The sequence below is a fragment of the Coregonus lavaretus genome, assembly GCF_964263955.1.
Source record: "Coregonus lavaretus genome assembly, chromosome: 17".
Lineage (NCBI taxonomy): Eukaryota > Metazoa > Chordata > Actinopteri > Salmoniformes > Salmonidae > Coregonus > Coregonus lavaretus.
In genome coordinates this window covers 11,176,529-11,204,399 of record NC_140004.1, presented here as the reverse complement: position 1 = coordinate 11,204,399, position 27,871 = coordinate 11,176,529, and the positions used below count along the sequence as shown (strand labels likewise).

The 27,871-nt window shown below is 43.8% G+C and overlaps 2 protein-coding genes across 5 annotated transcripts in view; one reads left to right on the top strand and one right to left on the bottom strand.

Annotated features, from left to right (window-relative positions):
* Positions 1-10,715: 10,715 nt before the first annotated feature.
* Positions 10,716-26,723, bottom strand: LOC311144539 (N-alpha-acetyltransferase 35, NatC auxiliary subunit-like). 4 transcript variants are annotated; one of them, XM_084180566.1, is made up of 23 exons: positions 26,488-26,723; positions 18,650-18,778; positions 18,025-18,058; positions 17,755-17,869; positions 17,540-17,614; positions 17,281-17,448; positions 16,816-16,882; positions 16,649-16,692; positions 16,359-16,409; positions 15,743-15,826; positions 14,706-14,820; positions 14,386-14,564; positions 14,067-14,126; positions 13,870-13,976; positions 13,552-13,618; positions 13,226-13,324; positions 12,896-13,074; positions 12,677-12,822; positions 12,499-12,566; positions 12,210-12,350; positions 11,893-12,015; positions 11,702-11,779; positions 10,716-11,582 (listed from the first exon to the last, which is right to left on the bottom strand). In XM_084180566.1, the coding sequence occupies exons 2-23, from the start codon at positions 18,768-18,770 to the stop codon at positions 11,523-11,525; spliced, it is 2,181 nt and encodes a 726-aa protein (XP_084036692.1). In that variant the 5' UTR covers positions 18,771-18,778; positions 26,488-26,723; the 3' UTR covers positions 10,716-11,522. The 4 variants fall into 4 exon arrangements, with proteins under 4 accessions (XP_084036692.1, XP_084036689.1, XP_084036691.1 ...); XM_084180563.1 differs by having other exon boundaries at positions 17,755-17,872; positions 26,488-26,518; XM_084180565.1 differs by lacking the exon at positions 26,488-26,723 and adding an exon at positions 18,949-19,668 and having other exon boundaries at positions 17,755-17,872.
* The window catches only part of LOC311144538 (cytosolic carboxypeptidase 1-like), a 42,328-nt gene continuing 40,230 nt past the window's right edge, over positions 25,774-27,871 (top strand). The window contains exon 1 of the mRNA XM_084180562.1: positions 25,774-25,850. The gene's annotated coding sequence lies outside the window, so the exon portion shown is untranslated. The remainder of the gene's footprint in view (positions 25,851-27,871) is intronic.

The following is a 27,871-nucleotide window of genomic DNA, read 5'->3' as shown; positions in this document are numbered from 1 at the left end:
TTCTGCTGCCTGCAACATCCTCCAGCATGACCGGTTTGGCGGTGGGTCAGTCATGGTGTGGGGTGGCATTTCTTTGGGGGGGCGCACAGCCCTCCATGTGCTCGCCAGAGGTAGCCTGACTGCCATTAGGTACCGAGATGAGATCCTCAGACCCCTTGTGAGACCATATGCTGGTGCGGTTGGCCCTGGGTTCCTCCTAATGCAAGACAATGCTAGACCTCATGTGGCTGGAGTGTGTCAGCAGTTCCTGCAAGAGGAAGGCATTGATGCTATGGACTGGCCCGCCCGTTCCCAGACCTGAATCCAATTGAGCACATCTGGGACATCATGTCTCACTCCATCCACCAACGCCACGTTGCACCACAGACTGTCCAGGAGTTGGCGGATGCTTTAGTCCAGGTCTGGGAGGAGATCCCTCAGGAGACCATCCGCCACCTCATCAGGAGCATGCCCAGGCATTGTAGGGAGGTCATACAGGCACGTGGAGGCCACACACACTACTGAGCCTCATTTTGACTTGTTTTAAGGACATTACATCAGTTGGATCAGCCTGTAGTGTGGTTTTCCACTTTAATTTTGAGGGTGACTCCAAATCCAGACCTCCATGGGTTGATACATTTGATTTCCATTGATAATTTTTGTGTGATTTTGTTGTCAGCACATTCAACTATGTAAAGAAAAAAGTATTTAATAAGATTATTTCATTCATTCAGATCTAGGATGTGTTATTTTAGTGTTCCCTTTATTTTTTTGAGCAGTGTACAGTGGGGAAAAAAAGTATTTAGTCAGCCACCAATTGTGCAAGTTCTCCCACTTAAAAAGATGAGAGAGGCCTGTAATTTTCATCATAGGTACACGTCAACTATGACAGACAAAATGAGAAACAAAATTCCAGAAAATCACATTGTAGGATTTTTAATGAATTTATTTATTATGGTGGAAAATAAGTATTTGGTCAATAACAAAAGTTTCTCAATACATTGTTATATACCCTTTGTTGGCAAACGTTTTCTGTAAGTCTTCACAAGGTTTTCACACACTGTTGCTGGTATTTTGGCCCATTCCTCCATGCAGATCTCCTCTAGAGCAGTGATGTTTTGGGGCTGTCGCTGGGCAACACGGACCTTCAACTCCCTCCAAAGATTTTCTATGGGGTTGAGATCTGGAGACTGGCTGCTAGGCCACTCCAGGACCTTGAAATGCTTCTTACGAAGCCACTCCTTCGTTGCCCGGGCGGTGTGTTTGGGATCATTGTCATGCTGAAAGACCCAGCCACGTTTCATCTTCAATGCCCTTGCTGATGGAAGGAGGTTTTCACTCAAAATCTCACGATACATGGCCCCATTCATTCTTTCCTTTACACGGATCAGTCGTCCTAGTCCCTTTGCAGAAAAACAGCCCCAAAGCATGATGTTTCCACCCCCATTCTTCACAGTAGGTATGGTGTTCTTTGGATGCAACTCAGCATTCTTTGTCCTCCAAACACGACAAGTTGAGTTTTTACCAAAAAGTTATATTTTGGTTTCATCTGACCATATGACATTCTCCCAATCCTCTTCTGGATCATCCAAATGCACTCTAGCAAACTTCAGACGGGCCTGGACATGTACTGGCTTAAGCAGGGGGACACGTCTGGCACTGCAGGATTTGAGTCCCTGGCGGCGTAGTGTGTTACTGATGGTAGGCTTTGTTACTTTGGTCCCAGCTCTCTGCAGGTCAGTCACTAGGTCCCCCCGTGTGGTTCTGGGATTTTTGCTCATCGTTCTTGTGATCATTTTGACCCCACGGGGTGAGATCTTGCGTGGAGCCCCAGATCGAGGGAGATTATCAGTGGTCTTGTATGTCTTCCATTTCCTAATAATTGCTCCCACAGTTGATTTCTTCAAACCAAGCTGCTTACCTATTGCAGATTCAGTCTTCCCAGCCTGGTGCAGGTCTACAATTTTGTTTCTGGTGTCTTTTGACAGCTCTTTGGTCTTGGCCATAGTGGAGTTTGGAGTGTGACTGTTTGAGGTTGTGGACAGGTGTCTTTTATACTGATAACAAGTTCAAACAGGTGCCATTAATACAGGTAACGAGTGGAGGACAGAGGAGCCTCTTAAAGAATAAGTTACAGGTCTGTGAGAGCCAGAAATCTTGCTTGTTTGTAGGTGACCAAATACTTATTTTCCACCATAAGTTGCAAATAAATTCATTAAAAATCCTACAATGTGATTTTCTGGATTTTTTTCTCTCAGTTTGTCTGTCATAGTTGACGTGTACCTATGATGAAAATGACAGGCCTCTCTCATCTTTTTAAGTGGGAGAACTTGCACAATTGGTGGCTGACTAAATACTTTTTTTCCCCACTGTAGGTCCTGGATGGCAGGAAGCTTGGCCCCAGTGATGTATTGGGCCGTACGCACTACCTTCTGTAGCGCCTTACGGTCGGATGCCGAGCAGTTGCCATACCAGGCGGTGATGCAACCGGTCAAGATGCTCTCGATGGTGCAGCTGTATAACTTTTTGAGGATCTGGGGACCCATGCCAAATCTTTTCAGTATCCTGAAGGGGAAAGGGTGTTGTCATTTTGCATCGTTTTAGAGAATTTGGCAGTACGTCCAACTGGCCTCACAACCGCAGACCATGTGTAACCACGCCAGCCCAGGACCTCCACATCCGGCTTCTTCAAATGCGGGATCGTCTGAGGGGGTGCTGAGGAGTATTTCTGTCTGTAATAAAGCCCTTTTGTGAGGAAAAACTCATTCTGATTGGCGGGCCTGGCTCCCGAGTGGGTGGGCCTATGCCCTCCCAGGCCCACCCTTGGCTGCTCCCTTGCCCAGTCATGTGAAATCCATAGATTAGGGCCTAATGAGTTTATTTCAATTGACTGATTTCCTTATATTAACTGTAACTCAGTAAAACCGTTTAAATTGTTGCTTGTTGTTCTGTATATCTTTTGGAATGTTGGATGTTGATTTTCGGGAGGCTGCCAATACGGAATTGGGAATAAACCACTTTCTGTTATTTAACTTAAAAGAATCACGACCCGGCATAGGATATCAACACTTACAAAGCTTGGCTGTCATTTGAGTGATAGTTTGACTGAAATCCGTGTATTGGCATGCGGTCAGCGACTTTTATAGAGAGACCGCCCCGAATGATCTGTGCCATTTGAGAAAGAAAATGATTGCTGAGTTCTAATTCCTGCGACCCCCAGCGCTTATGATAAAACTCATCGACGGGTTGGTTGTTTAGCAACAAAACCGATGCGTGCTCAACTATGGGGCGAAACAGATGGGGTTGACTTAGATTGTTGACAACCTGTAAACTATATTTTGTCTCTAATGTTGATTGAAAACATAAATACATTTGCACAATGAGTCTCTCAAATGCCTCTTTACAGACGTTGGTTAGCTAGCTTGTGAATTTTAGCCACATTATATTAGCATCCACCCCGACCAACAACCCTACTTTCATTTTTGCCTTAAGTAACCATCTGTCTTATGTAACCACATCAAACGTAACATATCATACTAATTTGAGTGTCCCAGATTTACTTTTACTACAATATGTTACGTCTAGTCTATGTGCCCAGGCTGTTTTTTTTATTACATAAATGCTTCAAAATTTACAGTGACGTTAGCTGATGAAGATTCTCATAGAACAAAACGTATAAAATCTCCTAAGCCTGTGTTAACTGCACACCTTATTATTGCCTACAAAAGGCAGGCTTTGTCCAATGAACCATGGAGTTAGTGCCTACAAAAAAACTGCATTACTATTTCTCTCTATACTGAATGAAGCTTGGCGACGCTTGCCAAGTCCTTTAACTCCTCCATGGAGTTGAGCACAGACTAGAGTTTTTAAATGAACCTCCGACTCCTTCGAGTCGCTATGCGACACACTTCAAAAATGTAAATTCTTAAACCCTTACGGTGTACCTATGTTTGTCCTCTGTTGTTGCATGCCCTTCTTTGTTTGCTGAAATCCATACTTTTTAATAAAATGTTAATCAAATACAACCACCGACTGCAGCTGGACCACAGCCCCAATCCATCACCAGGATCAACAGTTGTGGCAATTGCACTCCAATGTCAACAGATGAGGAATGTTTGTGCTAAAGATAATTTGAATACGTGACTACCATTCTTACAGAAATGGAGGAACATAATGATGATGAGGAGCAGTTAGTTTCATTTGCAACCACAGGGATTTTGGTGCCCACATAAACATGGTGTCCGGGATCTTTTTCTCCATATTCCCAAAAATAATTGGAGACACAAACCTGTTCCAGCTGGGCCAAATGGGCAGTTATCCAACAAGTAAGTAGCTAAACTTTACTTTATTGAATGATCACTTATCATAAAACTATGAGCGGGACCGTTAGTGGATTTATATTTTCACATTAGCCCAAAACACATCCCTCTCAAAAAATAAAAAGCATGTGGCCTCCCGAGTGGCGCAGCAGTCTAAGGCACTGCATCGCAGTGTTTGAGGCATCACCACAGACCCGGGTTCGATCCCAGGCTGTGTTGCTGCAGGCTGTGTTGCAGCGTCGTCCGGGTTAGTGGAGGCTTTGGCCGGCCGGGATGTCCTTGTCCCATTGTGCTCTAGTGACTCCTTGTGGTAGGCGAGGCGCATGCACACTGACTTTGGTCGCCAGTTGTACGGTGTTTCCTCCGATACATTGGTGCGGCTGGCTTCCGGGTTAAGAAGCAGTGCGGCTTGGCAGGGTCATATTTCAGAGGACGCATGGCTCTCTACCTTCGCCTCTCCCGAGTCCGTACGGGAGTTGCAGCAATCTCTCTGTGTTTCATAATTGTCCTTCATTTTGCAAGAGGCTGAATGTATCTCAATGGAGAAAGCATCCGAGCCAGCGAAACATCACCCCTCTGTCTCTATGTGTAACCCATCTATCTGATGCTGTCTGGTCAAAAAGACTGTAACATTGTTGCCGCCCGTAGCATTGAATGCAAGGGAAGCCAGCGAGCATTTGGCCTCCCTTGATAAAATAATTATACAATAAAAGCCAATCAGCATTGATCTAAAATGAGTGAGCTCAACCGTGAATGTTGTGAAGCCAAATCCCTTTCCACTTTTTTTGGGTGAGCCAGGACCAATCACATCAAGCAAAATGTCATTGACAGAAAAAAACTTCAAATTGTTGCCGTCCTCTGGTGGTTAGCTAGCTAACTAGCTAAAATTGGCAATTTCCTATATTAGCCACGGATGGAGATAGGGATTTGGACTTGTGGTTTTACATAATTCTCCGTACTGGCCATTGATCTAACAGCGTTTCTGATCCAACCAAAAATTCATACATTGTGCATCTGGCTTGAGAGGGTGGAAGTTCAATATGTAGGTAGATGTAGTAGTAGTCTAATGTTAACTAGCTGGCTAATAGTTGCCCATGAAAGGAAGTTAGGCTGGCGGGCAATCATTTTAGCCAGGTAGCTTTGGACAACAAAAACTAAAAGTGTGTACTGTTTTAGCTTAGGTTGATTGGACTAAATTGTTTTTAGAATCTTTTAGTTGTCACTGTATTGGTTAATTTATGCTGCCACTGTCTTATTGTCTCGGCCTTAGGTCTATATATCTCGGTGGCAAGGCATATGAACTAACAGGTTATAGAGCAAAAATCCCAATTATCACAACACAGGTTGCAATATGTTTTTTTCCCCTGGCTTGGCTTCCCCAATGATTTGACCCATTGAATGCTACTGCTGGAGAGGAATTTTTATCTCGCATAGAACACACAACAAGCCGACTAGGTAAATAGGTAAACTATTCTACTATGGGGTTGTCTGATTTTGTTTTAATAACATTACATGGCAAAAACAGCAGCACTGGAAAGTTACATCCTGAGTGATCAAGTATAGGCTTTGAATGACTTTACCATCTACAGTAGGCTTCACACCCCTGTCTGAATTGAGCGCTGCTGTGGTGCGCATTATAGACTATTTAATTCCCTTCATCTGGACATCGGAGTGTCATCAACAATCATGCATGTCAGTTCAGTGCAACAGAGAAAATTAAATGAGAAAAATGTGTTTAGGAATATATTTTGTAAAACAGACATGCTTCTGCCTGTATTAGGCTATGTCATCTCCAAACCAGCTGATGGTTATTATATCCATATTTGTGCATAAAGGCATTTCCACCGCCATTTCTCGCATAATTAATTTGACAGACACAAAAAGATCCCACCATGTTGAACTAACAAGTCATCTGTAGGCATTTATAAACTTGTACCGAAACTTCCGGTTTCCATCACAGCTGTCCTGATAAAAAATGGGGTGATTGTGGAGGCCAGGTCATCTGATGCAGCACTGCATCACTCTCTTTCTTGATCAAATAGCCCTTACACAGCCTGGAGGTGTGTTTTGGGTCAATGTCCTGTTGAAAAACAAATGATAGTGCCACTAAGCGCAAACCAGATGGGATGGCGTATCGCTGAAGAATACTGTGTTCCTTGAATTCTAAATATATCACAGACAGTGTCACCAGCAAAGCACCCCCACACCATAACACCTCCTCCTCCATGCTTTACGGTGGGAACTACACATGCGGAGATCATCCATTCACCCACACCATGTCTCACAAAGACATGGCGGTTTGAACCAGAAATCTCCAATTTGGACTCCAGACCAAAGGACACATTTCCACCGGTCTAATGTCCATTGCTCATGTTTCTTGGCCCAAGCAGGTCTCTTCTTCTTATTGGTGTCCTTTAGTAGTGGTTTCTTTGCAGCAATTCGACCATGAAGGCCTGATTCACACAGTCTCCTCTGAACAGTTGATGTTGAGATGTGTCTATTACTTGAACTCTGTGAAGCATTTATTTGGGCTGCAATTTCTGAGGCTGGTAAGTCTAATGAACTTATCCTCTGCAGCAGAGGTAACTCTGGGTCTTCTATTCCTGTGGCGGTCCTCATGAGAGCCAGTTTCATCAAATCTTGTGTATCTTAATTTCCACAATTCACGAATAATATGCATAATAATGTAGGGAGTTCATGCGAAAGATTGCTACCTATAACCAGTATTGCCATTACAAAGATTACATTTTTGGCAAGCAATTATTATTTTAGCAAACAATTATTGTGAATAATCCTATATTGACCCTAACATCATGACCCCATAGCAACAGATGTGGGATACATACACACACACACACTCGAGCCCTTTCCCCCACAAACAACCACAAGCTCCGATGTTCAACAGAGGGGTCCTAACCATCACACTCCTACAGAGGGTCCTAACCATCACACTCCTACAGAGGGTCCTAACCATCACACTCCTACAGAGGGTCCTAACCATCACACTCCTACAGAGGGGTCCTAACCATCACACTCCTACAGAGGGGTCCTAACCATCACACTCCTACAGAGGGGTCCTAACCATCACACTCCTACAGAGGGTCCTAACCATCACACTCCTACAGAGGGTCCTAACCATCACACTCCTACAGAGGGTCCTAACCATCACACTCCTACAGAGGGGTCCTAACCATCACACTCCTACAGAGGGGTCCTAACCATCACACTCCTACAGAGGGTCCTAACCATCACACTCCTACAGAGGGGTCCTAACCATCACACTCCTACAGAGGGTCCTAACCATCACACTCCTACAGAGGGGTCCTAACCATCACACTCCTACAGAGGGGTCCTAACCATCACACTCCTACAGAGGGTCCTAACCATCACACTCCTACAGAGGGTCCTAACCATCACACTCCTACAGAGGGTCCTAACCATCACACTCCTACAGAGGGTCCTAACCATCACACTCCTACAGAGGGTCCTAACCATCACACTCCTACAGAGGGTCCTAACCACCACACTCCTACAGAGGGTCCTAACCATCACACTCCTACAGAGGGTCCTAACCATCACACTCCTACAGAGGGGTCCTAACCATCACACTCCTACAGAGGGGTCCTAACCATCACACTCCTACAGAGGGTCCTAACCATCACACTCCTACAGAGGGTCCTAACCATCACACTCCTACAGAGGGTCCTAACCATCACACTCCTACAGAGGGGTCCTAACCATCACACTCCTACAGAGGGTCCTAACCATCACACTCCTACAGAGGGTCCTAACCATCACACTCCTACAGAGGGTCCTAACCATCACACTCCTACAGAGGGGTCCTAACCATCACACTCCTACAGAGGGTCCTAACCATCACACTCCTACAGAGGGTCCTAACCATCACACTCCTACAGAGGGGTCCTAACCATCACACTCCTACAGAGGGTCCTAACCATCACACTCCTACAGAGGGTCCTAACCATCACACTCCTACAGAGGGGTCCTAACCATCACACTCCTACAGAGGGGTCCTAACCATCACACTCCTACAGAGGGGTCCTAACCATCACACTCCTACAGAGTGGTCCTAACCATCACACTCCTACAGAGGGTCCTAACCATCACACTCCTACAGAGGGTCCTAACCATCACACTCCTACAGAGGGGTCCTAACCATCACACTCCTACAGAGGGTCCTAACCATCACACTCCTACAGAGGGTCCTAACCATCACACTCCTACAGAGGGTCCTAACCATCACACTCCTACAGAGGGTCCTAACCATCACACTCCTACAGAGGGGTCCTAACCATCACACTCCTACAGAGGGTCCTAACCATCACACTCCTACAGAGGGTCCTAACCATCACACTCTTACAGAGGGGTCCTAACCATCACACTCCTACAGAGGGTCCTAACCATCACACTCCTACAGAGGGGTCCTAACCATCACACTCCTACAGAGGGTCCTAACCATCACACTCCTACAGAGGGTCCTAACCATCACACTCCTACAGAGGGGTCCTAACCATCACACTCCTACAGAGGGTCCTAACCATCACACTCCTACAGAGGGTCCTAACCATCACACTCCTACAGAGGGGTCCTAACCATCACACTCCTACAGAGGGTCCTAACCATCACACTCCTACAGAGGGTCCTAACCATCACACTCCTACAGAGGGTCCTAACCATCACACTCCTACAGAGGGTCCTAACCATCACACTCCTACAGAGGGGTCCTAACCATCACACTCCTACAGAGCGGTCCTAACCATCACACTCCTACAGAGGGTCCTAACCATCACACTCCTACAGAGGGTCCTAACCATCACACTCCTACAGAGGGGTCCTAACCATCACACTCCTACAGAGGGTCCTAACCATCACACTCCTACAGAGGGTCCTAACCATCACACTCCTACAGAGGGTCCTAACCATCACACTCCTACAGAGGGGTCCTAACCATCACACTCCTACAGAGGGTCCTAACCATCACACTCCTACAGAGGGTCCTAACCATCACACTCCTACAGAGGGTCCTAACCATCACACTCCTACAGAGGGTCCTAACCATCACACTCCTACAGAGGGGTCCTAACCATCACACTCCTACAGAGCGGTCCTAACCATCACACTCCTACAGAGGGTCCTAACCATCACACTCCTACAGAGGGTCCTAACCATCACACTCCTACAGAGGGGTCCTAACCATCACACTCCTACAGAGGGTCCTAACCATCACACTCCTACAGAGGGTCCTAACCATCACACTCCTACAGAGGGGTCCTAACCATCACACTCCTACAGAGGGTCCTAACCATCACACTCCTACAGAGGGTCCTAACCATCACACTCCTACAACGGGTCTGTGTGTGTAAAGATCCATATAGTAAAGATGGTGATGTGTTCACTCGTAGATAAGGAGGCTGACCGGGAAATGTATGAGGAGCTGGCAAACTACAACGGAGACGATGAGAACGAGGGAGAGTTTGAGGCTGACAAACAGGCAGAGCTCGCGCAGTTCTGAGGTAAAAACACACTCTGTTTTAGTGATATAATGATCAACTGTTTGGTCTTGTTAGGTGGTAGGTGAAAGATGGGAGCTAAGACCCCCCCCCTCCTTTCACATTCACGATCCACTACAGAACCAGGGAGAGACTACAGCTCCTTGACAGAACTGGCAATGGTCAAGACTACCGTAGTGCAACACAGACTCTTCTACTCAAGTGAAAGCATCTTACGTTTTGCCTTAATATACTCAAGTCTTCTGCAGTAAATGTATATTTTGTCAGGAAAACGTGAAACCGGTCTTTGGTTCTCAGAACTGCTGTAAAACCATGTAGGACGTGTGAAAATGAAATTGTAGTGTGTGTGTGATAACACAAAACCCAGATCATGCTGTTAGAGAACTGTACTCCGATTACTCACCTAATCGTCATCTACTCAGCGATTCTGATTCACTCTTTAGTCTTGATAATGACTTAATGTGCAGTTAGTTACGTTCAAGCAGTTATCTTACCGTAGTCTCACAAACCAGTAGAAAAGGTTTAATTTCATACTGTACTTTTCTCTCTGAAGTAACTCACAATTGGGTAACACGGCTGTATGACAAAATGTAAACTAGAAAAATGTAATGAGGTTTTTGTTTTATCATTTGAAATGTTTGCAGGGATCATTCAAGCTTTGACCATGCAGGGTTGAAGGTCATGTGTCCTGCTCACAACAGAATAACTATTTTTAACTTATTGATATGGTTTCTTTTTTTCCAAGACCTGAATTATGTTGATAAAAAAGTGGCCTCTGTGCATCCTTGGTGTACCAGGCAGACCCACTACTGTAAATGTTTCAAATCCAAACATTTGTATATATTTTTTTTTATATAGCGGAGTCATTCAAATGGAAATCATGGTTGAACATATTTTGCTTGTGCATAGGTTTTTAATTTTGTACAATGGATTTTTGTTGCCGTTAGATTGTTACAATGTATTTGTTGCTTACTGAACTGTCGATTAACACATTTTCTGAACTGTTAAATAATCATAGGTTTTTATTGAGGAAGTGTATGACAGATGACGAAAAATAAATCATTTTAATACCAGAGCCAAGTTTTTTATTTTGGCAATTGTGGAGGATGTAGTTCTGTCCGTCCTTTAGGATGTCTGGTATTTGTAGTCTTTTGTGGGTCAATGCCACAGAGGTAGAGGACTCTAGCGCCCAAAAGCCTGTTTTAGCTAAGGCAGTGCAATTGAGGTCTTTCACCATTTTGAAGTAGTCAACTGGGTGGGACTTCCTATGGGTTAAGGAAGATCACATAATTCCATGCTAGTCATCAGGAGGGATCAGCCAATGAATTATACTTGTCAGAAAGCATTCCATAACTGCAGGTGGCAGTAAATCTGGCTTTATACCTGCTCAAACAACACACCATAGGTGGCAGTATGCAACCTTTGAGTTTGTTTACCAACTCATAGAAGGAGTAGAAGAAAATTGACTACTTCAAAATGCAAATGGCCATGATCTCAGGTGCCATAATGGGACATATAACAATGTTGCGTCCTCAAACTATCCAATTCAGACTGTCTCTGTCCTACCAGAGTGACGCACAGTAACACAGACAGGAATATTGTTGAGTTGGTCTCCGTTTTGGGCTCACACGCCACACTTGAGTCAGGGAGGTGGGCACTGGGTTGAGTTGTCATAGTAACGCAGGGCTTGGATTCAGATGATCTTGACCACAGGGAAGTACTTGTGAGCAGAGAAATCAAACTCTGGTAGTACCTAGAGATGGGGAGTACCATTATTTTGATCACCCAACAACAATAATGCCCCAGAAATGTTTAAATTCCCCAATATATTTTGTGGCACGTTTTTCTCATTGCATTATGATGTGTTGTTACCTTTGTCTCCTTGTGCCCCCCGGCAAGTAGCTTCATGACCACAATGTTGGGTTTGACAACTTTTAGGATGCGATTCACCTGCAACAATCAGCAAATTAAAAGTGGCAATTCAGACCCACAAACATGAGACACAATCTATTTTACTGCTGCTGCTTCTACTACTGCTATTAGGGGTTATAGGGTTTGCTGACCTCTGGGTCGGGGCTGGGGACGTTCTCCAGGATGAGTTTGGTTTGCTGGAAGTGTTTGCTGGCCGCCATGTAGAGGTCAGCTGACTGGGGAGGAGGACTGTACTTTTTCAGATCAGACATCTCCTACAGCCGACACACACGGAGAGAAACAGGTCACGTTACAGATTGTCTTTTTTTTTATCTCCACTATAACATGTCATTCCTGAGATATTCTTTGCAGCTCGTCTGCAATTACGTCGACCTGGAACGCACCACAGACACATGAAAACGCAAGCACACAGTCATAGCTAGCGACGGTTGGTAACACACTACTATACCTTGAACTGGATGTAATGGACTGGCGGTGGTGTGACCACGCTGTTGAAGGGGGCAAAGCGATGCTCGTAGCGCACCTGCTCGCTGTCCAACTCAAACTGGGGCTTCCGCACCTTCCCGTCCATATCCAGAGCCATCATAGTCTGCACCAGAGACAGGAGTTCAGTGTGTGTGTGTGTGCGTGTGTTTATGCAGGCTTGAGATTGTCTGGATAGAAAATGGGACTGCAACTGAGCCAGGGCAGAGTACACATAACATGTTTAGGACAAGTTTGTGTGTGTGTACACTTACCTTGTACATACCAGCACACATGTTTTGGTAGGCTTGGCTCATGGTGATTTCTCTGCTGAGGGGGCGAGCTGCAGGTGGAAACACATTCTCATTGAGGAACAAGTTATGGATGGGGCAAGGGCGATGTACTCCCAGATGTATTCAATGCAATGTAAATAATGTATGACTTGATCCTGACCTCCTTGACCTTTCTTCTTCTTCTTGGTTTTCTTGCTGCTGCGTCCTTTCTGCTGCTCCTCCATGAGGCGCTCCTCAGCCATCTGAGAGCTGTCCGCCCGACTCAGAGTGGACATGATCCACGCATACAGGAACTCTGACAGATACCTGCACACACACACACCTCAGTCAAGTGTACACATGGAACACACACACACACACGTGTGCGCACAATCCTCACCAGTAGATGTAGTAGTACTCGTGCATGCTGTAGAGTTCCAGCTCGAAGCCGCTGAGCAGGTACTGGATCATGATGCGCAGGTTGTGGTAGAGGATCCAGGTGCCCAGGCAGGCCAGGTGCTGTCTCTGGGGCTCCAGCTTCATCAGCAGGCTGTGCAGTGCCGCGTCCACCTTCTCTGCCTGCAGGGGGCGCCCCCGCACCAGTCCCATAAGTCAACCACAGGAGAACAGCAACATACAGTCAAGTGTGCGCACACACATTTTAGATCATTTACATCACTAAACAGCAACACCTACTCAAATGCTGTGCTTCTCTCACACACACACACACCTCATCCTGCAGCGTGGCAAACTCCTCCAGGATGTGCCCTAGTCTGTCTCTTTGCCGAGCGCGGTTGTGTCCGTGGATCTGGATGAGACTGCAAAAGGGCTGCAGGGAAACCGAACAAGGTTGTTTTAGTCCATTGTTGATCTCAAGGACTGTCAGAGCCACGGCTCCATCTATAAATTAGAGTGGTAACATTTCCCCAAGCTCTACCCCTCAACTTCATAGCTAACCAAGTGGCGGGGATGCTGTTTGGGCTGGAAAAACACGAATGAAGGATTGTGGCATTAATATAGAGAATAGAGGTCTTGGAACGCAGCCAGGTGACTTACCCTTGAACAGTGTGTGACAAAGGAGTCAATGTAGTCCTTGGCCTGTTGGTTATTATGCAGGCAGCACCTGCAGAGGCAACGCATGGATCAGTCAGTTTTAGAGATAGAGCTTTAACACAAACACGTAGGCCCTGTTCGAATACCTCAGAAACACATCTTTCCTTCCTTTGTGGTATTTGATAGGTGAAAGCAACATTGCCACCATTTTAAACACCACTCCAACCAATTCAGATCTGTTATGAATTCAAGGAAGGTTGCATTTCTAAAGCATTTGAAGGTTGGGCATAGAAAGAAGCACTCCAATCTTCGATGACTTACTTGGAGGAGAGCACTGGCGGGCTGACAAAGTACCTCAGAGCGTCTTTGATCATGTCCTGCATTGGTTGGGTCCCAAACACTTTCTTATTATCAATCAGGAACGTTGTCTAGAGACAGGGAGGGGATTCATCAGAACTGGACCAATCAGAAGAGAGAATTGTCCAGATGCACCAATCACAAGGGAGAATGCTGCGTACCTGCAGCAGAGACCTGGAGAGGACGCAAGGGGACTGCTCACTGAACTCGCAGAAAAAGTCCTGAAAGCAGAACATTAAAACATTACTACAACCTTTAGCACATTTTCACACAACAAGCAGACCATTCCAGAACCATTGTCAGAATGTAGTATTACAGTAATGTTCAAAATTATTATTGTAGTAATAATATAATAATATAATATGCCATTTAGCAGACGCTTTTATCCAAAGCGACTTACAGTCATGCGTGCATACATTTTTGTGTATGGGTGGTCCCGGGGATCGAACCCACTACCTTGGCGTTACAATGGGCCCGTACCAGAATTCCATGTAGGTTAGTTGTGTTGATGACCTCACACACAGTCTTGATGCGGTCGATGAGCTTGCTGAAGTAATTGACCATCTCCTCCCTCTTGATGATCTTGGCATAGCGGGGGAAGGTGGGGGGCAGCAGTCTCTGGTTCACCAGCGGTTCAAACCCCATCATGATTGGGTTATCTGGAACGCAGGGGGGAGGTCAGGGTTCAGAACTGTGAGTGGCTCAATTGCGGTCAGAGTTTCTCCAAGTGAGTGTAGCATTGCCTCTTACGGTAGTGTTGGACACATTGGGCCTAGGTGCCATGGTGTAGTGTGTGTTACCTCCTTTAGTAGTATCGTTCTGGGACTGAATGCCATGTTCAATGTTAGAGTGGAGGGCTGGGAGGAGATCTGCTGCCTGCTGCATGAGTTTCTGGGCTTCACTCACTGAGCTGGTCTGACAGAGCCAACATGACATCACACATCAGTCAACCAATTACACGCCAAATCAAAAATCAAATCAGCATACCGTTATGCACATGAACCTCTTTCTTAGTAAAGCTAAGCTAAATGTGTGTGTGTTACCTCTTTCTTAGTAAAGCTAAACTAAATGTGTGTGTGTTACCTCTTTCTTAGTAAAGCTAAGCTAAATGTGTGTGTTACCTCTTTCTTAGTAAAGCTAAGCTAAATGTGTGTGTGTTACCTCTTTCTTAGTAAAGCTAAGCTAAATGTGTGTGTGTTACCTCTTTCTTAGTGAAGCTAAGCTAAATGTGTGTGTGTTACCTCTTTCCTAGTAAAGCTAAGTTAAATGTGTGTGTGTTACCTCTTTCTTAGTGAAGCTATGCTAAATGTGTGTGTGTTACCTCTTTCTTAGTGAAGCTAAGCTAAATGTGTGTGTGTTACCTCTTTCTTAGTAATGCTAAGCTAAATGTGTGTGTGTTACCTCTTTCTTAGTAATGCTAAGCTAAATGTGTGTGTGTTACCTCTTTCTTAGTGAAGCTAAGCTAAAGGTGTGTGTGTTACCTCTTTCTTAGTGAAGCTAAGCTAAATGTGTGTGTGTTACCTCTTTCTTAGTGAAGCTAAGCTAAATGTGTGTGTGTTACCTCTTTCTTAGTGAAGCTAAGCTAAATGTGTGTGTGTTACCTCTTTCTTAGTAAAGCTAAGCTAAATGTGTGTGACCTCTTTCTTAGTGAAGCTAAGCTAAATGTGTGTGTGTTACCTCTTTCTTAGTAAAGCTAAGCTAAATGTGTGTGTGTGTTACCTCTTTCTTAGTAAAGCTAAGCTAAATGTGTGTGTGTTACCTCTTTCTTAGTAAAGCTAAGCTAAATGTGTGTGTTACCTCTTTCTTAGTAAAGCTAAGCTACATGTGTGTGTGTTACCTCTTTCTTAGTGAAGGCGATCAGCGCTGTCAGTAGAAGACGTGTAAACTTGATCCTACTGAAAAGTGCTATACACTGCTGATGCTGAGAAAGGAGGCACAGAAAAAGGTTAAGTCACACACAATCTCAAAAACACACAATATATCTTTGTAGGCCCTAGGGACACACAGATTTAGCTCTGTCGCACAATGTTCATTCCGACCACCCAGAAACCTCTCCATTTTGGGGGATTGATCCTTTTTTGTTGTTGAAACGGCTGCATATTTCCAGGCTTGTCTCACTGAAAGGCTGCCTCACTCTTAAGCTCTGCTGGACTGGGCATGGCAGAAGGCAGGGAATATATGGAGAATCCCAAATTGACCCCTAGATGCTACACTACACCACACCATATGCACTCTGATATAATTTGATAGGTGTATAGATAAGGCTTTAAGTGTTCCTCTGATAAGCTAGGTGGGAATTTTACCATATTGCTTAGACCTATCAAAGCCTCTTAGATCAACAGTGTATAGGGCATACATTTTTGGGTTGATTTGAGATTAGGCCATTGGATTTGAGAGATGATAGGGTGGACTGGTGGATATACCCATAGGGAGAGAGTGACTGAGAGTCTTACCTCCAACTCCACCTCTGGGTCCCGCTGCTCGCCCTGGCGACTGCGTGTGCTCTATGGGAGATGATGGGGAGCGAAAAAGAGGGAATGACAGAGGGAGAGGGAAAGGAGAGAGAGGAAGAGGAGATAACTTGTGACGGATGAGCTGTGCAGTTCTGTTGGAGGTACACACTTGCGGTCATCGAAGTTAAGGATGAGCGATATTATTCAGTAATGTGTTTCGCCATTCTGCCAGAGTGTAGTCATGTTCAGTTGTTAGTTCACGGGAAGAAAGTAGTGTGCAAGTACTGTACCTTAACTCTTCTCTGTAACTCGTCCTCCACATCCTTTAGCATACCTGTTGGTGCCATTGACATATATAAGGTTAATTTGGTACACACACATTACTACATATATATTCTATACCGCCAATGCCAAAAATTGACCACAACACTGACTAAACCCATCACATGAACATCACCTGTAACCCGTAAATCTGTCACATTGTTGGCCATCTTGAAGCCATACGTCATGGCCTGGAAATCCTCCTAGACACAGAACATAGAACAGGATCTTGAATATTACATATATAACCAAACAAAGTGTTGTTTCAGATCAGAAGACCTAGGAGGTACAGTAAGTTGCAAAATTATGTGAACTTTCAATACATTTCCTGGTTTTCCAGAAATCCTGGTTGGAGGATTCCGGATTTCCTGCTTATATTCTCTTCTGATTCCCGTAAACCTCCAACCAGGAGTTCTGGAAAACCAGGGAATTTATTGAAAGTTTCCAGAATTTTGCAAGCCTAACTGTGTCCCATAGACGGGATTATAGGAGATGGTGTGCGTTACCCTGGTCCCAGATCTGTTGGTGCCGTCTTGCCAATTTTTATGGCCATTGGCGTGACTGTGTGTGTGCAAAAGCCCTAAGGGACCAAGTGGCTTACCTCCTCGAACACGGCAGCTTTGTTGACCTTCTCGCGGGCAATGTCGCACACCTTGAGGATGCCCAGAGCGAAGGCCTTGAGGGCGTGGTCCTCGATCAGGTCGGGGTTGTGGACGTACAGGCAGGTGAACACTGTCTGGGCTAGGGAGTGACCCTCCAGCCAGGTGATCTACACACACATACTTACGTTTGTTTTGATTGGTAATTATTATGCATAGTTTGTTGATACAGTTTGGTATTGATAAGGCAATAAAACTGACCAAGCAGCAGAAACAGTTGTCCATGATCCCAATCAGCTCAGGAAGACTGAGGTCCCTCACTCTGATGGCACCATCCTAGAGACAAGAGAGGAGAGAGAGAGGATACGAAAGGGAGGGGGAGAGTCTTTATGGACTATAATGCACTTCACTAAAGGTTCAACATAAGACCAACGTTTTAATTTTACAGTCTGAAACTCCAGGAATCAGAGCCATACCTTGACTGCCTGTTCAAAGTTGAGGACTTTCCTGTTGACCTGGTTGCCAATCATCCCGGCGTCCATCTTGGGGTCCATCATCTCAATGGCAGACATAGCCTCAAACAGGCCAAACCTGCTGAAAAATGTGCCATTAGAAATACCGAAAGTGTGTGTGTGTTGTCTAGTGATAGATACCCAGTATGCATTAATGAGGCAGACTGCAAGCACTTCAGTTTTTCACTAATGGTTGATTAGAACAGTGTGAAACAAACAAACACTCATACTCACAATTTGTCATGGAGCAACTCCCCAAGGTTGAGCTCTGTAAATACAACAGAGAAAACAAATGCAAAAGTATTCAGTCATCTGAACTATAATGATAAAAGCAGTATTTATGTTACAGTAGTACAGTGTAACACCAGTATGTACTGTATGAAGAGATACACAGGAACTCATCATCAAACAGGAGTTAGACGCCAAAGGGTGAATCCTAACTTCTACTTAAATTTAATTTTGACTTAGTCATGCATTGATGTCAATGGGGTCAGCAGGGCATGTTAACCTGTGCCATCCAGCTTCCATTTCAGACTGGTGGCACCAAATTCCCACAGAGCTGAAAACACTGGATATACATTAGGAATTGCTGTACTGTACAGGCCTTTATTTTACTGGTTGTGTGATTCTAACTGTAAGTCGCTCTGGATAAGAGCGTCTGCTAAATGACTAAAAATGTAAAATGTAAATTTACACCAATCTTTTGATGAGAAACCTGATTTACCAGGTATTTCAGAACTGTCCAACAAACAAAGGAGAGGGGCAAGTATCAAAAGCCCCCAAGAACTCAAATCACCAGCACATCCTGAAAAAAAGTGTTAAAAAAGCATGTAAGAAAACACACACACTGAGCTTGTACCTTTGCATGCCTCTTTGAAGTCATGTGTAATGTCCACCCAGTTTGCATTGTTCCTCATCTTCTCTGGGACACCCAGTCCCCATCCCACATCATCATCCTCAACTGATGACTTCATCACCATGGTTACAGCTGAAAGTAAACCCAGTAGATGTACATGACACACACTTCTCTTCTGACTTCAGTGTGGATTGAACATCCACACTGAAGCCAGATGGCCCATTTCCTAGACCAGAGTGGAACTGTGTTCTAGTGATAGATACCCAGTGGAACTCTGGTCTAGCTGTATAAAATGTACTCACCTTGCAAGTTATTTGCCGACCCGTGACTGTGCCTGTTAGGTGACACTTTTCCCACGAACAAAGGTATATCCGTAATTGGTAGACGGTTGTGATTGAAAACTCATCGTTTGCATCGCTGAGCAGTGCCCAATAAATAATTTATTTATTAGATGCTACCACCCCCTCCAAATCAAAACAAAATATGGATTCCATGATGTCTCGCTTTGCGCGCACACCTGTCTGTTTCACACCCATTTGTCTAGCTAATCAACCTCGCAATACAGGCACCATGCTGTGCGCAAAACATTGACATCCAGGTTTGGTTTTGATAGCATTTAACAATTGGATTTTATTATTTCCTGTGCACTGCTCCACGATACAAACAACGCAGTCGTTATCAGAACCGTCACAGATCACAGATATAGCCTTTGATATGGGAAAAGTGGTTATAGCGCTTGATCATGACTCACAGTTCCATTACATTACACATAAGCTTCATTGGAAGAAGGCGTCTTCTGTAGGGGGGTGTTTTGTTAAGAGCCGGTTAAAACAGTGTACAGTAAGTGTGTATTTTCCATTTGTGAAATTATTTTGATGTGATTTGAAAGTAGAGGGATTTATGTTTCTAGAACAGTACCGCATTGGCTTCCAGAACCAATTTGGCCTTTAAACAAAACATGTAAGGTCCTTGTTCTAAGGAGTAACATTAGGCTCATTTAGTCCAATATTGGACTAGGTGGGTTACATGCTGACCGCGAGCGTTGCAAAAGAAATGTACACATACATGTTATTCAATCATTGCACCCACACTGCTCGCGAGCATCTGCGTGGCCAGGCACTAAAATAGAACTCGGTTCTATTTGTGACTCTCACCGCGCTGCAAGTCCTGCCTCTCCCATCTCCTCATTGGTTTTTAGGAGCATCTACCCACGTGGGTAATTGAAAGATGAACTGAGGTCTATGCGCCAGTCCAGTTGGTTGTGGTAAGGCACCATAAAGTTGGTTGCCAACCGCCATATAAAGTCCAAAGAAGAAGAAGAAGCCTGAAGGAGGAGAGATTACTAGCAAACACATTTTTACCGTTTTATCTGTGGATTAATTGTCGGAGTAGAGGACCTTGTGCATTTCAGGTAAAATAACAACCCAATGTTTATATCCCAGAACAAATTAGGTAGCAACAGCAAGCTAGCTAGCTAAATTGCCATACATGTATAATAATAATAATAATATGCCATTTAGCAGACGCTTTTATCCAAAGCGATTTACAGTCATGCTTTTCGACCTGTCCCAAAATTAATATAATTGGTTCAGAGTTTATTTTGATATTTCAACCTGCATGTCCTGATCGCGTCTGGTGTGGGGGGTCAAAATCAACTTCCGCGGTCTGGGTAGCATGTTAGTGTTATACTGCTAGACGGAGATGCATACTGTACAATCTCTGTTTAGAAACTGGGATACCAAAACATTGTATGTTTGAGAGGGATGAGGCAAAAGGAATCGCAAATAAGTCTGGCTGCACAACCGATTGGCAAACGTATTGCAAATTGAGAAATCATGTGACTAAACTGAATAAAAAGAAGAAGAAACAACACTATGAAACAAGGATAAATGATATAAAGAATGAAAGTAAAAATCTTTGGAGCACCTTAAATGAAATTTTTTGGGAAAAGACAAACTCAGCTCCATCATTCATTGAATCAGATGGCTCATTCATCACAAAACCAACTGATATTGCCAACTTCTTTAATACTTTTTCCATTGGCAAGATTAGCAAATTTAGGCATGACATGCCAGCAACAATTGCTGACACTACACATCCAAGTATCTCTGACCAAATTATGAAAGACAAGTATTGTCATTTTGAATTCTGTAAAGTGAGTGTGGAAGAGGTGAAAAAATTACTGTTGTCTATTAACAATGACAAGCCACCGGGGTCTGACAACTTGGATGGGAAATTACTGAGGATAATAGCGGACGATATTGCCACTCCTATTTACAATATGTTCAATTTAAACCTACTAGAAAGTGTGTGCCCAAGGCTTGGAGGGAAGCAAAAGTCATTCCACTACCTAAGAATAGTAAAGCCCCCTTTACTGGCTCAAATAGCCAACCAATTAGCCTGTTACCAACCCTTAGTAAACTATTTGGGAAAATGGTGTTTGACCAGATACAATGCTATTTTACAGTAAACTAATTGACAACAAACTTTCAGCCAGGGGCGGTGTGTTCATTAGGGCGATATGGGCGACGCACTGCCAAACGGGAAAAGGAAGGGATTTTTTTTCTAATCAATTATATCACGGCAACAGTAGTTATCAGTGTTCTAATCTAGACGTCTGATCTGCCACTAAATGTCCAATCAGGCTAAAGTCGTGCTTCAAATGGCCCCGCCCCTTTTGGGGCGATTTCAGTCAGGTTGAAAATCGCCCCAGAAGTCTGTCATAGACTCTCATGTAAAATCAAATATCAGAGCTTTCAATACAATCTCTATGGGTTCCGGGAGGGCTTGCACTTACGCGCTTTCGTCATACGTAACATAACCATGAACATAACTAAGAAAAGAGCGGGTAGCAGCGTCAATCAATTCACGTACTGCTGTCAAGATGGCTAGCGTTCAGTGCAACTCGATTGTCTCTTTGAAAGAAGTTCCTTTTTGTCGGCGAACAAATCAAGATAAATTGGCAACGAAACAATTAGGACCTCCCAGACCAAATTTAATAATTCAACAGGTTTCTACTAAAGGGGGAAAGTCCTACACCCGAGGATTTTCCAAAAATTGGTACAAACGAAAAACCTGGCTAGCAGGCTGCGATGTAGCTAATGCAGTCTTCTGCTACCCCTGCTTACTCTTTCACCCTGAAGGCGGCACGGCAGACAGCACCGCTTGGACAGCGACTGGTGTAACGGACATGCACCATCTTTCAGAAAAGATTAAGAAACATGAGCTGTCAAAGACCCACATGGATAGCTGTTTGAGATTGTCTGCTTTGGGGAGAGTGAACATTGCCACTCAACTGGATGAGGGATACAGGCTAGCTGTCCGCCGCCACAACGATGAGGTTAGCAAGAACCGCCACATCCTCAGCCGGCTAATCCAGTGTGTGAAGTTTTGCGGAGTGTTTGAGTTAGCTTTGCGAGGCAAAGATGAAACTGAGGGCTCCACCAACCCTGGTATTTTTCTTGGACTTGTCAACTTTGTGGCACAATTAGATTAGGTGTTTTATGGAAATGCATATTGTTTATGCAGTGTTGAGGAATGTGAAAGAACACCCTTGATTATTTTTACTGTGATAACTTATTTTGCTTTTGTAAGCCAACACTTTTGAGATCAGTCAATAAATGCTTCTGGTATTGACTTATATGCTGCCCCTGTCTTCATGTTGTTGCTGGACATATCTTTTAAAAAATGTGTGTAGGTCACCTAAATCATCAGAAAAATTGCCCCCCCTGAGAATTTTTTCAGGAGCCGCCACTGCTTTCAGCATGATTATAGAGAAGGACATTCAACAAGCACAGCACTTACACAAATGACTGATGATTGGCTGAGAGAAATTGATGATAAAAAGATTGTGGGGCTGTTTTGTTAGACTTCAGTGTGGCTTGACATTATCGATCATAGTCTGCTGCTGGAAAAACATGTTTTATGGCTTTACACCCCCTGCTATAATGTGGATAAAGAGTGACTTATCTAACCGAACACAGAGGTGTTCTTTAATGGAAGCCTCTCAAACTTAATCCAGGTAGAATCAGGAATGAGTAAAGCCAGTGTGTCTATGTATGCGGATTACTCAGCACTATACACGTCAGCTACTACAGCAACTGAAATAACTGCAACACTTAAAGAGTTGCAGTTAGTTTCGGAACGGGTGGCAAGGAATAAATTAGTCATAAATATTTCCAAAACTAAATGCATTGTATTTGGGTAAAATCATTCACTAAACCCTAAACCTCAACTACATCTCGTAACGAATAATGTGGAAATTGAGGAAGTTGAAGTGACTAAACTGCTTGGAGTAACCCTGGCTTGTAAACTGTCATGGTCAAAGCATATTGATACAACAGTAGCTAAGATGGGGAGAAGTATGTCCATAATTAAGCTCTGCTCTGCCTTCTTAACAACACTATCAACAAGTTAGGTCCTACAGGCCCTAGTTTTGTCACACCTAGACTACTGTTCAGTAGTGTGGTCAGGTGCCAAAAAGAGGGACTTGGGAAAATTGCAGTTGGCTCAGAACAGGGCAGCGCGGCTGACCCTTAAAAGTACACGGAGAGCTAACATTAATGACATGAATGTCAGTCTCTCCTGGCTTAGAGTGGAAGAGAGATTGACTTCATCACTGCTTGTTTTTGTAATGTACCGAGCTGTCTGTTTGGAGTACTGGCACACAGCTCGGACACCCATGCATACCCCACAAGACATGCCACCAGAGGTCTCTTCACAGTCCCCAAGTCCAGAACAGACTATGGGAGGCGCACAGTACTACATAGAGCCATGACTACATGGAACTCTATTCCACATCAGGTAACTGATGCAAGCAGTAGAATCAGATATAAAAACACTGGTAAAAATACATCTTATGGAACGGGGACTGTGAAGAGACACACACAAAGGTATAGACACATGCATACGCACACATTGTGATATTGTTGTATGGTGGTATTAAACATTTTGTATTGTAGATAGGTAGTGGTGTAATAATGATATGATGTACTGTTTTATATGTAAGTGTTTTAATGTTTGGACCCCAGGAAGAGTAGCTGCTGCCTTGGCAGCAGCTAATGGGGAATCCCTAATAAATAAAAATACAAATGACATACTGTAGATAGCGTAAGCATAGCCCTTATACCTGTGTCAAAGCAAATCTGAACGCAAATCTGAATGTATAACAGAGCTATTTTGGGGATTGAGGCGGTCTGACACTTCAACTAATAGGCCTCATAATTGAAGAGTAGGATGGTGTGTGAGAAATACAACACTTGTTAGGGTGTAATATCCATTTTACCAAACAGACATGTCAAAAAAAAAAGTACGATCCGAGGAGGGATTAACATGCTGATGTGTAGAGCGACTAAGCAGCTTGAGTTAATGCCTAAAATGGCCTTAATTGTGGGCGCTAGTGCAATGGAAACGTTCTGAGACAGTGATCCAAGTGTCTGTCACTAGGGTCCAAGGCAAGGGAACTCAGCAGGCTATCCTTTTTCCAGTTTATGCTGACTGTCAGGTTAGCCAGCAGATCCGACCCGCTTGCTTACAGCTGCACTAGGGTTGAACAGGTTTCCTGTGTAGAGTAAGACACCGCGGAGCTGGCGTGAGATATGGCTCGGACAACATGAGAAATGCGTTGTACTCCGAATTGTCCCATTATCCCAACTGTTACACAGAAGATTGATCGACTGCTAGTTTTTCTGGAAAACTGTCCTTTTCGTCTTCATGCTAGGTAGCAGAAACCACATAGCCATTTTGGAATGGCAGTGTCAGCCAATCAGCTCCTTTTGTTGTTCAACGCAACTTGCCATTCCATAATGGTAGTGATGTTATGTTTGATACCGGAGCCCCGAGTCATGTGTCGAAATCATTAAGCAGCTAACTTTGAAGCAGTGTGCTGATGCGTGTATCAGAAGTACGTCATCAATGACGTACAAAGCTTTGTTTGATAACACGCTTTTTCAAACCGCATGTTGCAAAATGCGAGATCCCACTGATTTCGCTGCGGTTCCTGTGCTTTCTTCGATTCCAAGCTGCTTTCAAACATAGACCTCTACTGAACACCGTACTTACAAATATAGTTAGGATTTTGTACAGAAAGTTTAATCTGACTGGTAGCTTAGTAGATAGAGTAGGGAACGATGGAACATTCAGGGATGTGAGGGTATGAGGTTGAATCCTGTTGAAGGCACACTATTTTGAAAATGGTTTTAAGCGAAACCAACTGGGAACTCTGAAAGAAATTTGCTCAGACTGGGAAAATTTGTTTTGAAAGGTCATCCAACTCGAAATTCCAAGTTGGGAACTCAGCCTCTTTCTAGAGCTCCAACTTTATGACATGAAGATCACTGACATCATGATTTAACCTAATTTTTTTCTGAGTTCCCAGTTGTCTTGAAAGCACTGTCAATGGAGAGGGATGATATGCTACTAGCCTCATGCCATGAATATGTATAGCAATCTCGAGACAACTCCGGAATGTCACGTGTCGTACTTATATCCGTATACTAGTAACAACTTATGCATTAGACACTTATATTCCATCAAATAAACCTTACATAGCAAATAAGCCATTCACTTTTTTTGCTGACAAAAACTCCTTGCTTGGGCGAAAAAACGCTACCTGCTGGAGGGAGCAGTGTTGCCAACTTAGCGACTTTGTCGCTATATTTAGCGAGTTTTTAGAGCCCTCTAGCGACACATTTTTAAAAAAGCGACTAGCGACAAATCTAGCGACTTTTTCTGGTGTTATTGTCTCTCCCACGATGTTATTCCTCTCTCCTACAGCGTCCATCACAATTACAATTATGGTCCTCTGTAGCTCAGCTGGTAGAGCACGGCGCTTGTAACGCCAAGGTAGTGGGTTCGAGCCCCGGGACCACCCATACACAAAAAAAAAAATGTATGCACGCATGACTGTAAGTCGCTTTGGATAAAAGCGTCTGCTAAATGGCATATCATATTATTATTATTATTATTATTATTATATTACATGCACATGGCAAATTAGGTGATGACGTCATATAGCGACTTTTAGGACAGCCAATAGCTACTTTCCTTACTGAGGAGTTGGCAACACGGAGGGAGACAGATTTTCCGCCGAGTTGGGCCTCTCTCTTCCTCTTCCTCTCTGAGGCAGTCATTCAATCTTCTCGGTGTAACAGTTGGGATAATGGGACAATTCAGAGTACAACATATTTCTCATTCCTGGATTGAGGTACATTTTCCGAGCCATATCTCGCGCCTTCTCAGTGTCGTCATTATCTACACACAGGAAGCCTGTCTGACCATAGTAGTGCAGCTGTAAGCAAGCTGGTCTGTGAAGGATTCATTCAATAAGATAACTAGCTAATCGTAATTTGTAATGAAATACTGAGTTTGCTGTCATTTCACAAGCTAGCCATTGTTAGTCGCTAATAGCTATGATAAATATATTTGCTAGCTAAAGTATAATAAACGGTCGTCACTAGTTACCACAGCCACAAACCCCGCCTATTTCTACAAATAATATTCTTAAAATGTGATTTTAACCCTAACCTTAACCACACTGCTAACCTTATGCCTAACCCTAACCTTAAATGAAGACTCAAAAGCACATTTTTATTTTCATGAATTTTTACGATGAAGCCAATTTTTGACTTTGTGGCTGTGGTAACTAGTGGAAACCATAATAAACCAGACGAGCCGGCTAATAATGTGGTTGACGCTACCTAGCCAGTTAGGACTCTGTCTGTATCAACAAAAATGTTTAATCATGCATATCACACAATTGAAAGATAATATATATTACGGGATTGCATGAAACATATTGCCAATTTTAGCAACATTTAGCGTGATCTTTGTCGCATACATACCTTTCTAGCTAGTTGTCCGAGCCTCGGGAAGAAGAAGCACAAATATGACGTTAAGCATTACATTGCACGTTGGGACATGAAGTCCCACAACATAGCTATCGCAAATGCTTGGAGGGTCTAGTTGGGTCAGTGCGGGCTTGTTTCAGGTCAGTGTGCCCTAAATGTTAGTGTTACATTATGTCTGATCTTTGATCCTCGTTTTACAGTCTGCGTTCATTCAGAGCTGTTCTCGTCATATTTTCGCGTCACGTCTAAAAACTACATTTGCATTATTGCGCTATTCATGCCTCCTGGCAGTTCTTGACAATTCTCTAACCGAGTAGGGGGTTTGTACATCCGGGCATCGGTTTAAGGCAACACAAATACCTCTAGGAATTGCCTCGCCCTAATGGGACAACAATAACTTTCCATATACCTAGGTTCGTAAAATATTTCTGTTTTGAGTATTTGTTTCAGCATATTAGTGCATGTCCCTGACATTATTTACAAACGGCTAGCTTATTAGTTAGCAGGAACGCTAGCAAGCTACGCTAAGGTTAGCTAGCAAACTGAATGGACACTGAGCAGGTGCAGTGGGGGCTGTGATGTCCTTATTACTAGCCAGCCAGCCAGTTATTTCGTAAACCTGTCGGTTACTGCGAGCTAGCCGTTGTGCTAACTCTGGTAATATTGTTGTCAATGACAATCTGAATAAGTGCATTTTGCAACAACACACTTGGCAGAGATAGCCAGCCTGGCCAGGTGACGTTTAGCTACATTGATTAGGCCCTTCTACAGCAGTTGGGGCATTTAGCTATTCACACTTTGATGCTGGCAATAGGGATAGTTTTGGGGGAAACTTACTCTAGTTAGCTAGCTGAAGATGCTTGCTGCAAAGGCGAATAACTGACAACAGGGCAGACTAGCCCAGGGCGACTGAGTGAAGAACAGAATTCTCTCGGTTTTTCATTTTAGTCCCCTTGGCTAACAACAACAGGCAGTGCATCGGCTGTACATGTAGGCTCACTAGTGACATCCTTGTTGGAAAAGAAAATGATGGCCTCCAATTTTATATCCAGAAATAGTGCTTACAGTATAGGCTACACACTTTTTTAAAATCATCAATGACATAATGAATGGTGATAACTCATTAATGACCCAGGTCAAATGTCTACATACATGCTACTTTTGTCTTCTCTCTTTACTAGTGTTTTACTCCTATTGGCTTGCAATGCATTTGGTCTGATTACCTTAGCTAAGTGGCTTAATTACATAGTCACAGCTCTTTTTTGTTTCCTGACACTGGAGCCCTTTAACTCTACTGGACACCCTTTTGTTTTGGTTAAACAAGTTGTGCTTGGTAGACAGCAAGACCGGCCCTATTTTGTTACATTGGATAAATCGA

What these genes read in the sequence shown, in the direction of transcription:
- LOC311144539 (XM_084180563.1), bottom strand. Translation starts at nt 18,770, where the DNA reads ATGGTGATGAAGTCATCAGTTGAGGATGATGATGTGGGATGGGGACTG. An exon ending in GAGTTGCTCCATGACAAATT is followed by an intron (nt 17,873 to 18,024) that starts GTGAGTATGAGT and finishes CACATTTTTCAG; the next exon opens with CAGGTTTGGCCTGTTTGAGG. An exon ending in GAAGAAGAAAGGTCAAGGAG is followed by an intron (nt 12,567 to 12,676) that starts GTCAGGATCAAG and finishes TTCCACCTGCAG; the next exon opens with CTCGCCCCCTCAGCAGAGAA.